General features: G+C 43.9%; 1 protein-coding gene across 3 annotated transcripts in view; it reads left to right on the top strand.

Annotated features, from left to right (window-relative positions):
- The window catches only part of homer3b (homer scaffold protein 3b), a 43289-nt gene that overhangs the window by 16565 nt on the left and 14561 nt on the right, over nucleotides 1-12163 (top strand). For 2 of the 3 annotated variants that reach the window (XM_029706621.1, XM_029706619.1), the window contains 4 exons: nucleotides 5243-5399; nucleotides 6016-6147; nucleotides 6260-6367; nucleotides 9956-9964. In XM_029706621.1, the coding sequence (XP_029562481.1) occupies nucleotides 5243-5399; nucleotides 6016-6147; nucleotides 6260-6367; nucleotides 9956-9964 (406 nt within the window). The remainder of the gene's footprint in view (nucleotides 1-5242; nucleotides 5400-6015; nucleotides 6148-6259; nucleotides 6368-9955; nucleotides 9965-12163) is intronic. The other variant, XM_029706620.1, reaches the window with a different exon arrangement.

Below are 12163 nucleotides of genomic sequence, written 5' to 3'. Positions count from 1 at the left end.
ATGGCACAGAACGTAAGATCATTCACAGCATGATTAGCCTCATAAAAATGTCTGGCCACTGGTGATTTTAGGTCATTTCTTCAGAAGGCACTGCGATGCTTATTATTGCGTAACCGTAGTTGCCTACGTGTAATAAATCCAAATAAATAAAATGTTATTGGTCACATACACGTGTTTAGCAGATGTTATTGCAGGTGTAGCGAAATGCTTGCGTTTCTAGCTCCGACAGTGCAGTAATATCTAACAATTTCACAACATATACCTAATACACACAAATCTAAGTAAAGGAATGGAATTAAAAATATATAAATATATGGACGGGCAATGTCAGAGTGGCATAGACTAAGATACAGTAGAATAGAATACAGCATATACATATGAGATGAGTAATGCAAGATATGCAAACATTGTTAAAGTGACTAGTGTTCCACTTATTAAAGTGGCCAGTGATTTAAAGTCTATGTATATAGACAGCAGCCTCTGTGCTAGTGATGTCTATTTAACAGTCTGATGGCCTGGAGAGAGAAGCTATTTTTCAGTCTCTCGGTCCCAGCTTTGATGCACCTGTACTGACCTCACCTTCTGGATGATAGCAGGTTGAACAGGCAGTGGCTTGGGTGGTTGTTGTCCTTGATGATCTTTTTGGCCTTCCTGTGACACCGGGTGCTGTAGGTGTCCTGGAGGGCAGGAAGTGTGCCCCTGGTGATATGTTGGGCAGACTGCACCACCCTCTGGAGAGCCCTGCGGTTGCGGGCGGTGCAGTTGCCGTACCAGGCGGTGATACAGCCCGACAGGATGCTCTCAATTGTGCATCTGTAAATGTTTAGGGCTTTTTAGGCGCTGTTGCGCCTTCTTCACCACACTGTCTGTGTGGGTGGACCATTTCAGTTTGTCAGTTATGTGTACGCCGAGGAACTTTAAGCTTTCCACCTTCTCCACTGCAGTCCACGATCATCTCCTTTGTTTTATTGACATTGAGTGAGAGGTTATTTTCTTGGCATCACACTCTGAGCCCTCACCTCCTCCCTGTAGGCTGTCTCGTCATTGTCGGTAATCAAGCCTACTACTGTTGTGATGTCTGCAAAGTTGATGATTGAGTTGGAGGCCTGCTTGGCCACACAATCATGGGTGGTGAACAGGGAGTACAGGAGAGGGCCTAGCACACCCCCTTGTGGGGCCCCAGTGTTGAGGATGAGTGAAGTGGAGGTGTTGTTTCCTACCTTCACCACCTGTGGACAGCCGGTAAGGAAGTCCAGGACCCAGTTGCACAGGGCGGGGTTCAGACCCAGGGCCTCGAGCTTAATGCTGAGCTTGAAGGGTACTATGGTGTTGAATGCTGAGCTATAGTCAATGAACAGCATTCTTACATAGGTATTCCTCTTGTCCAGATGGGGTAGGACAGTGTGCAGTGCGATGGCGATTGCACCGTCTGTGGATCTATTGGGGCGGTAAGCAAATTGAAGTGGGTCTGGGGTGACAGGTAAGGTAGAGGTGATATGATCCTTGACTCGTCTCTCAAAGCACTTCATGATGACAGAAGGGAGTGTTATGGGGGCGATAGTCATTTAGTTCAGTTACCTTAGCTTTCTTGGGTACGGGAACAATGGTGGCCATCTTGAAGCATGTGGGGACAGCTGACTGGGATAGGGAGAGTTTGAATATGTCCGTAAACACACCAGCCAGCTGGTCTGTGCATACTCTGAGGACGCGGCTAGGGATGCAGTCTAGGCCGGCAGCCTTGCGAGGGTTGACACGCTTAAATGTCTTACTCACATCGGAGAAGGAGAGCCCAGAGTCCTTCGTAGCGGGCCGCGTCGGTGGCACTGTGTTATCCTCAAAGCGGGTGAAGGTGTTTAGCTTGTCCGGAAGCAAGATGTCGGTGTCCGCGACGTAGCTGGTTTTCCTTTTGTAGTCCGTGATTGTCTGTAGACCCTGCCACATACGTTCATGTCTGAGCCGTTGAATTGCGACTCCACTTTGTCTCTATATTGATGTTTTGCCTGTTGGATTGCCTTGCGGCAGGAATAACTACACTGTTTGTATTCTGCTATATTCCCAGTCACCTTGCCATGGTTAAATGCAGTGGTTCGCACTTTCAGTTTTGCGCGAATGCTGCCATCTATCCACGGTTTCTGGTTAGGAAGGTTTTAATAGTCACAGTTGGTACAACATCTCCTATACACTTCCTGATAAACTCAGTCACCGTATCAGTATATTTGTCAATATTATTCTCGGAAGCTACCCGGAACATATCCCAGTCCGCGTGATCAAAACAATCTTGAAGCGTGGATTCAGATTGGTCAGACCAGCGTTGAATAGTCCTTAGCATGGGTACATCCTTTTTGAGTTTCTGCCTACAGGAAGGGAGGAGCAAAATGAATACCAGTGTATTGCAAGCCGCATGGACAAGACAGTAGATACACTACATTGTTAGACCCACAGGCAATTAATATATTGATGGTGTGTTCTTTATTTGTAATGAACGATCTGAAGGTGTTGGACTTTGTAAAACCTGTACAGGCCACACAATTGTGACGGGAAGAAACCGCGGGCATCATCCAAACATTCCTTAGGAGATTTCGATAAGTCGTAAGTGACAGGGCCACCAGCATGTCCTTTACGCCTCGATCACACCGACAGTGTCATTGCATTTTGGTACACCAGAAGTACGTTCATTTCCAATGGAACGCTGCGTTTGCCTTGCAGCGTTGTGTTGCAGAGGCAGTTGCAGTGCGTTCTGTGTGGTGAATACTTTGGATTTATCAAACATGGAACATATGCGTCAAACTATGCGTAGACGGCTTGACAGAAATGGTAGCAAAAGGTGAATGTTGAACTTTTGTTGCACACATGTAGATGCTGCTGTGTACCATTTTGCGCAATTATGCTGAAGGTATAATCGAGGCATTCCGCATACTTTCGATAAATCCAACATATGCAACACACAGAACGCCCTGAAACTGCCTCTGCAAGGCAATGCTGCAAGGCAAATGCAGCATTCCATTGGAAATGAATGAGCTTCAGTATCACTGGTGCACTGGTCAATTATTTAAACTATATATTTATTTACTCACTGGCTTTTATGTGTTGCTATGCATTGGAGCACAGATTGGTTGGCCAAAATTCTGGGGCAGGGCTTAGCGAACATCAATTACAGCAAGGTTTCCCAAACTTGGTCCTGGGCCCCCCACCCCCGGGTGCACATTTTGGTCTTTGCCCTAGCACTACACAGCTGATTCAAATAATGAAAGCTTGATGAGCTGTGTAGTGTGTGTGTGTAGTGCTAATCAGCTGTGTAGCACTGAGGCAAAAACCAAATTGTGCACTCAGGGGGGGCCCCAAGACTGAGTTTGAGAAACCCTGAATTAGAGGATGGGTTGGCTTCTGGAAATATCAAATCATTATCCATTGATATAGGTTTATTTAACAGATAGCCTCCAGGGTTTTTTCTGGATCCAAAAGTGGCTTAGGTGGTGGGCGTGGCAGGGTGGCACGGTCTGCCTCCATCTTGTTTGGTGTAGAGAAATGTTTGCATTTTTAAGCCAATTTCCTGCAATTCTACAATGGAGCTAAGAGTTGTTTTCAGTTTTAAAGCAAATTTCCTGCAATTGTATGCATTTTGCCATGGCTAATGCTGTGTTATTTTGACCAAACATAATAACAAAATCTATACTTCTAAATTCATTGTTTTGGGAATTTTTAATTCTCCCTGTTTAGCTTTTATTTTGGTTATTTGTTAGTTCTCAAAGATGATATGATTAAAAAAGTAATATTAGGTACACCCATCTAGTACCGGCTCAGACCGCCCCCTAACAGCTTGAATTCTTCGGGGTATGGAAACGTTGATCAATTGGTATCAAAGGACCTAGCAATGCCAGGAAAACAATCCCAACACCACCGCCACGAGCCTGTACCGTTGACACCAGGCAGGATGGGGCCATGGATTCATGCTACGTACGCATAACACAACAGGAACCGGTATTCGTCGGACCAGGCAATGTTTTTCCACTCAGTTGTCCAGTGTTGGTGATCACATGCCCACTGCAGCCGCTTCTTCTTGTTTTTAGCTGATCGGAGTGGAATCCGGTGTGGTCATCTGCTTCAATAGCCGATCCGTGATAATTATCAACAGGTTGTGCGTTCTGAAATGCCGTTCTGCACACCACTGTTGTGCCATTCTACTTCAACGAGCTGTTTTCACCTACACTGACTGGAAGTTTTTTTGTTTTGCGCACTGTTCTCAGTAAACCCTAGACACTGTCATACGCGAAAAGCTCAGGAGGCTGGATGATTCTGAGATACTGGAACCGGCGCGCCTGGCACGGACGATCAAACCATGCTCAGTCACTTAGGTCACTCGTTTTGCCCATTCTAAAATTCAATCAAACAGTAACTGAATGCCTGTTTGCCTGCGACTCACTGTCTGTTGGAGAAAAAAAAAACTGGCCACTGAGTGTGTACGTCCATTATCTTTTCTACATACTCCTATATCTGGTTTTAGACGTTTAAGTTTACACTGAAAGCGCTTTTCAATCCTTACATATTCTCCCACTGTTTTTTCTTCACTGTTTGGACTTTTTTTTTAAATGCTTAGGCGGCACGACACAAGGATTTAAATGGCAGAAAAAACCCTGGCCTTTCCTTCTAACCTAGCCTCTGTCGAGTACCCAACAACCAGATGTTCCCGGTTTTCAGAGGAAAAGGAAAGTGAGCCTGCGGCTTGACGTACGCTTTTGGATCTTAACTCCTCCTCCACATTTACTGGATTGGTTGAACAGTGCAGTAGAGAACCTACCCCCGGTAGTTATTTACCAGTAGGTAGAAGATCTAGCTTCAGGCATTTATTTTATGCCTGATACATTAGTTCACTCCTAACCTAAACCCACAACAATACCCACAGGCTATAAAAATAAGGAAATACCATCCATTTAAAAGATGAATGTCTGAGCAATATGTGCCTCTGCAGAACATTTTCTTTTTAGAACTATTTTGTTTGTTTGGCCTTTAAGTTGTTAATGCGTTGTGGTAGCTCATTTGAAAGAGAGACATTTCCAGGGCTCAAAATGAATCCGAGTGTGAATCTCAAAAAGGGGCTCCCCTCCCACAGCTTGAGTGGCAGCAATGGAATCATGTAAATGTAACATGCATACGTCCTCCATTTCACCTCCCTTGTCTTAGAAGCGAATGGCAGTGAGTGACAGGGCTGCGTTGTTAAATCACATTGTGTGTTTCTCCCCTGAAGGGAACAACCCATCTTCAGTGCCAGAGCGCACGTCTTCCAGATAGACCCGGCCACCAAGAGGAACTGGCTTCCTGCCAGCAAGCATGCCGTCACCGTCTCCTTCTTCTACGATGCCAATCGGAGTGTGTACCGCATCATCAGTGTGGGGGGCACCAAGGTGAGGTGTGAACCCCGCTGGCTCTCTCTTACCAACATGGTCCTCATTGTCCAGATTGCCTTTGATGCAGTATGATTGAACAGCAGAGTCCCCTTTGAGTAACACCATTAGTAAGGTCCTGCTGTGTCATGTCTGGTAGAGAGTAGTTAGCTGTACCCTTGGCTGCTTCCCAACACACACACATTATAGGGGAGCTGGCCTGCTCTTGACTAATGAGCATGTAACATTTTCTAGTCCTGCCTCCCTATACTTGTCCTACAAAGGGTGCTTCAAAGGTAGTCAGCACAGATAGTATTATTTTGCTTAGGTTTTTGTCAGTACTAGAGTGAGTGGATGTCCTTAGTCAATGAGAATGTTAATGCTCTCGCTCACTGAATGGGTTGATGGTTTAAAAGGGAAATGGTGAACTTTAGACACGTCTGCAATTTAGTACATTCTGTACAATAATGCCTTTGTCTGATGTGTTGGTAATGTTGTTTTTCTCTGTGAATTTATTATCAGTAGGCCCCAGGCAAGGTGGCAGAATCAAGCAGTGATGTGTGAAGTTTTCCTTTGTTGCTTTGTTGATTAGAAATAAGCGGTTGATTTATGCCACGGCCTCTGCCATCCATCACAGGCCATCATCAACAGCACCATCACCCCCAACATGACCTTCACCAAAACCTCCCAGAAGTTTGGCCAGTGGGCTGACAGCCGCGCAAACACCGTGTATGGCCTGGGCTTTGCCACCGAGCAACAGCTTCAGCAGGTTAGTCACCACTGGTGTTATAGACTGTCTCAACTTCAGAAGAAACACATTTCTAATGCACACTGGTTGACTAATTACTCTGATACTTACATTTTCACTTTTTCTTCCATAGTTTTCAGACCAGTTCAAGGAAGTGAAAGAAGCAGCACGTCTTGCAAGGGAGAAATCACAGGAGAAATTTGAACTGACCAACCCCGCGCTGAATATCGCCGCCCCACAGGTGAGGCCTGGAATTGCAGCTGTTCGATTAGCCCCATAAGTTAACTGCTGAGGCATGACCAATAAGCACATGGCTTAGCAGTGCTACCCTCAGGACTGTGTGTGTGTGTGTGTGTGTATGACAGATATGCACATGGCTTAGCAGTGCTACCTTCAGGACCGTGTGTATGTATATATATTTATTATTATTATATTTTTTTACTATTTTGTGCATTGATAAATAATAGTGAAGACATCAAAACTATGAAATAACACATATGGAATCATGTAGTAACCAAAAAAGCATTCTGTCAACCAACTTCATGAGGAATGCTTTTCCAACAATCTTGAAGGAGTTCCTACATGTGCTGAGCACTTGTTGGCTGCTTTTCCTTCATTCTGCAGTCCAGCCTGGAGGTGTGTTTTGGGTCATTCTCCTGTTGAAAAACAAGTGGTAGTCCCACTAACCGCAAACCAGATGGGATTGCAATGCTAGGGTTGTGGGTTTGATTCCGATTCCCACGGGGGACCAGTACGAAAAGTATTTGAATTTATGCACTCAGTTGCTCTGAATAAGAGCGCCTACTAAAATGGAAAAGGAATGAATAGACCATTTCAGTTTTCACATAGAAATAAGTATTTTAAGAACCTAGAAAACATAAGCTATATCAAGCAAGTATTTTATATTCCATAAGTATTATCAGATTAACTTTTTTGTACAGATAATTATCAGTTAGAAAAGCTGGTAAACACTCAAATACATTTTTGTAAAAACATTTTCACAAAAGTGGCGCACTGGGCCTTTACTAGTCCTGTATTAGTGGACTGATATAGACGTCTTCAGTGCGGGCAATCATTTTTTTCTGCATCCCTCCTGTCTGCTAAAAAAACGCAACACCCCCACTCCAAACTTCTTCCCATGGCTATTCCTCCAAAGATTCTCTTGTACCATGTTGTGTGCTGAAAGGCATTATGGTTGTTTGTTTCTTGGGAATTCATATGGGATATATAATCACTGGGTTACGTTTGAAGGATTTTCTGTATAAATAATGACAGCTTGAGCCAATGTGGGCGGGGGAGACGATTTATACACCGCACAAACTATGTAAATACAAACTAATTGCGTTTGGAAATCACATTGTTATACAGCTCGTTGTTACAGAGCCAACCTGAATCGATGGCTCGTCCAATTCATTTCAATGGCTATTTCAGCAAAGTAATTGGACTCCATTGTTTGATAAGTGCTAGGGCCATTTTGGTTATTTGTTTTTTGTACCAACATGCATTGAATGAGAGCTGTGTGCGCTGCAAACCACTAACAAGAAGCCGTTGAACATGAGTAGCTGCCAACAGTATAAGGCAAACATGTTTTTTTTCAGAACAGCGCCAGTCACGGGGGAAGCAGTTCTCCATACTGTCTACAGCCAACCAGAGCCTTTGTGTAACTGTACAATAGCCCCGCTGTTTAGCATATTTAGATAAACAGGCGTTAGGCGGCATTCTACTGGCATGAATTCCTATTATGCACGACTATGAACAATGGGCAGCATAGAGTAGATACCCCGGGAAGTCATTGTTTGGGTATTCATAAATGTGACATAACTCCAACAATACAGCAGAAACAACGGTACATTCTTCTTCATAGCTTTCCCGGTTTGTGATATTCTCGAGTCATGTTTTACAAGGCACATCTTACAGCTGGGCTTATTTTTGATGTGATCTGATTTCACTCCGTTTTATCACATTAGTTCCACAAACTATGCCCCCGCGTCCGTTGACACCAGGCGGAAACATTCCTTTGGCTACTGTGGGAATGTATAATGTAATTGCAATGGGGTCACCTAGGAAACTGGCTGGAGCACAGCGCATTTCTTTGTACAGTTCACTGACTCCATCCTCTCCTCCATCTAGAGTGCACTCATCCCTGTACTTTCAGCCACACACACACACACAGACACACACACACACACAGACACACACACACACACACACACACACACAGTCTGGCTTTGGCTTTCTGTTTGCCTTGTAGATAAGAGAAGTCAAACGTATCGATTTGTGTTCGATGAATTAAACACAAGGGGTCCAGTTTCATGTAAGAAATATATGCTGACGTTTAGCATACACACCATGGTCCTAATATGAAACCGCTTCATGAAAGAATTATTGTCATTGACTTAAGTCATTATGGTGATGGCGGATGTGTTGCCACCTCTTATGATATAACTGTAAAAGCTTTGTCTGGAGGTCCTGCATTTTAGTTTTGAAAAGCTTAGTAGTGACTTAAATAATAACAACTGCGATGGCATGGTTGTTGAAAAGAGAACAAAACATCAACCAACATTTTATTTTGCAGCTGGAGGGACGGCTACAAAAGAAGCGTTGAACGCTCCAGCTTTTGGTACCTCTCCTCTCCCATTGTATTAATTCACTACACTCCTAACCTTGTACGCCCTGGTCACTGACAACTAGCACGGGTACACCCACTTCTTTCACAGCCTCCAAGGCAACAGTACACTCCCACTGATGCAGAGCTGTGGTCAGGGTGCATCTCGACAGTCTAAAGTATATTACTTTCATCCTCAGCTTCGTATCTGATAGGTGAAAGCAATATGCTTGATGTCTATTGGGAATTAGCTTTCACCTATCCACTTCTTTCCCATTTTTTTGTCAGAGCAGATGACGGAAAGGAGATAAGGAGAGAGGAAGCCACGTTAGCCTACTGAGATGTGAAGTCTGCATCCGAGGCGTCGGTCATGTCATGCTGTAGGCGCTTCATGGTCATTCATGACAGGAGCTCGGAACTTCCCTGTGAACCGGGGCTACACATGATGGCAGCCATAGGAAAAGGGCAGATGGTTGTGCTCGAGTACGAGGGTTGTCTATATTTAATATGACCTCAACGTTAAGAACCCACAAAGAGAGCCGGCATGTACCGAAATATGCCTCTGATGCAAGGGCTTATTAATTAATAAAGCTGGTTCAGGGTCTCAAGGAAACCAAGTGGAAAGGAAAGGTATAAAGCAAGGAAAATAGGTTTGACAAAGACTCCGATAAATAAGTAAACAGTGGTGATGTACTTGGTTTGCAGTGGCACAGGGTTATAACTTTGGTTTAATATTTTATAGCTGTTTGAAATGAAAATGTATAGTTTTTAATGATCTCATCCTCTTCCTTTTATGGTCGTGAAACTCAGTAGCGCTGTGTTCTACTACATATGATATTTTCCTAGAGAAATTGTTGTAACAATGGGTACTTAATTCTACACAATTAGCTAGAACCAAATTTCAATGAGTCTCACAGAATCCAAAGGGAAATTAGCATGTAATTATCATTAAACAATGTAATTACAAAATATCAAGGGAATAGCTGACTGAAATAATGCATAACCAGCGACTATCTTTGTTTTACTTGTTTTGCATACAATGGTGTGCACTGGAGCAGACAGTATGACACTGAAATATTGCTGATTATTGCTTTTTTTTTAAGCTTTGTTCATGAAAGTGCACTTCTCTCTCTTCTTTCTCTTCTCACCCATTCTCTTTTCCCCCCACGTGGGTGCCCTCTGCCTCGCTGCCACTGATGCACCATCTGCTTGCTCATTTCACAGCTCTCTCAGGTTAGTGTCATGTCTATTACACCTCTTTTCCCTCTGCTGCCGACTGGCACGGAGAGCACACTCCCTGCACGTTATTCCAAAGGCATTCTCCCCATCACATCCCAGATGGCCTACTTCATGATGCATTTTCAATGGGACTTGGGAGTTCCTAGAAGACCCCTTAGTGTTTCCATGAGGCATTGTTCTCAATAATGCAGTTACAGTATGATGAGGGTCGATTTTGGAGAGCGGGAAACAGGGGGAAAAAAGCATATCATCCCGTGATCAAAAACCAATCTGTCTGTACATTTTTAGGGAAAAGATTCCACTTGAGATCATCATTTGAACTACAACCCTAATGAGCTACTCCGCTCATTAGGATTTAGCACTGTCGTATGTTTGCACTTGCTCCAATTGGAATGCACTAGTCAACGATGAGGGAAAACTGTTGGAAATTTGTAATCCATTATTACTTAAACATGATCCACATTATGAATAATTTAGAGAACTGTACTCCCAAGTCATTGACTTTGGTGTGTGGAGTTGTTTTAGCTTTGATTTCTTGCTCTCCACTTTTGGACCTAGCTAGCGCTAGCTCTGTTTTGAATGCTGGCCCTGTGCATTTTTTATCCACGTTTTTTAAGTATAGTGAGGGAGTAGCTAGGTCGTAGAAACAACTTCCTTGGGGGAATACACACAGGCTGACTCTGAGACTAATTAATAATAAAAGATTTGAGTGCAGGGGTGTAATGCATCACGGATGCACTCGGCGCTTGTCGAGCTCAAGTTTAGTTCCCTTTCAGTCAGTCAACTTTGGTACAACATACTATGGGGTGTCAAACTCTCACGACTTCGGTTGAAGGATCTACAATCACTCCTGACAAGGCCAATGAAATCCTTTCCTCACTGGAAGCCCCGCCTTCCACAGGCGATAAGCGTGAGGCTCGAATTCATTCCTTCAATTATTCCGCACTTCAACCCGGTCCCGTGTGGCTCAGTTGGTAGAGCATGGTGTTTGCAATGCCAGGGTTGTGGGTTCGATTCCCACGGGGGACCAGTACGGAGAAAAAAAATGTATGAAATGTATGCATTCACTACTGTAAGTCGCTCTGGATAAGAGCGTCTGCTAAATGTAATGTAAATTTGTAATGTAAATTGAACAGGAACGATTCACGCTACTAAAACAAACAATTGGAACACGAGAATGTCTTACTTTGCGTCAACGAAACTGCCCTGAAGTGGTAGAGCATGCTCACCCCCTGGATGTTGTTTGCTGAAGTTTGTATGGTTCTCATAAGTTTCCTAATCACAAACAGTTATTCCTCAAATTATTTGGCCTGGCTATAGCAAATAAGTAAAATGGCTTACGTGACCGAAATTAAAAAAGGCTAACAAGCCTCCACATTTTGTTACATTATTCTAAAATTGCTTAAATTGCTTTCCCCCCACAATCTACACACAATACCCCATAATGACAAAGCAAAAACTGGTTTTTAGAATTTTTTGCTAATTTATAAAAAATAAAATAAAAATATCACAATTACATAAGTATTCAGACCCTTTACTCAGTACTTTGTTGAAGCACCTTTGGCAGTGATTATAGCCTCAAGTCTTCTTGGGTATGACACCTCGAGCCTGGCACACCTGTATTTGGGGAGTTTCTCCCATTCTTCCCTGCAGATCCTCTCAAGATCTGTCAGGTTGGATGGGGAGCGTCGCTGCACAGCGATTTTCAGACGTTCGATCGGGTTCAAGTCCGGGCTCTGGCTTGGCCACTCGAGGACATTCAGAGACTTGTCCCAAAGCCACTCCTGTATTGTCTTGGCTCTGTGCATAGGGTCACTGTCCTGTGGAAGGTGAATCTTCACACCAGTCTGAGGTCCTAAGCACTCTGGAGTAGGTTTTCATCAAGGATCTCTCTGTACTTTGCTCTGTTCATCTTTCCCTTGATCCTGACGAGTCTTCCAGTCCCTGCAGCTGAAAAACATTCCAACAGCATGATGCTGCTAACACCATGCTTCACCGTAGGGATGGTGCCAGGTTTCCTCCAAACGTGACACTTGGCATTCAGGCCAAAGAGTTCAATCTTGGTTTCATTAGACTAGAGAATCTTGTTTCTCATGGTCTGTGTCCTTTAGGTAACTTTTGGCGAACTCTAAGCGGGCTGTTGTGCATTTTACTGAGGAGTGGCTTCCTTCTGGCCAATCTACCATAAAGTCC

Source organism: Salmo trutta, chromosome 22, assembly GCF_901001165.1.
Source record: "Salmo trutta chromosome 22, fSalTru1.1, whole genome shotgun sequence".
Classification (NCBI taxonomy): domain Eukaryota; kingdom Metazoa; phylum Chordata; class Actinopteri; order Salmoniformes; family Salmonidae; genus Salmo; species Salmo trutta.
This window is presented reverse-complemented; position numbering and strand designations above follow the sequence as displayed.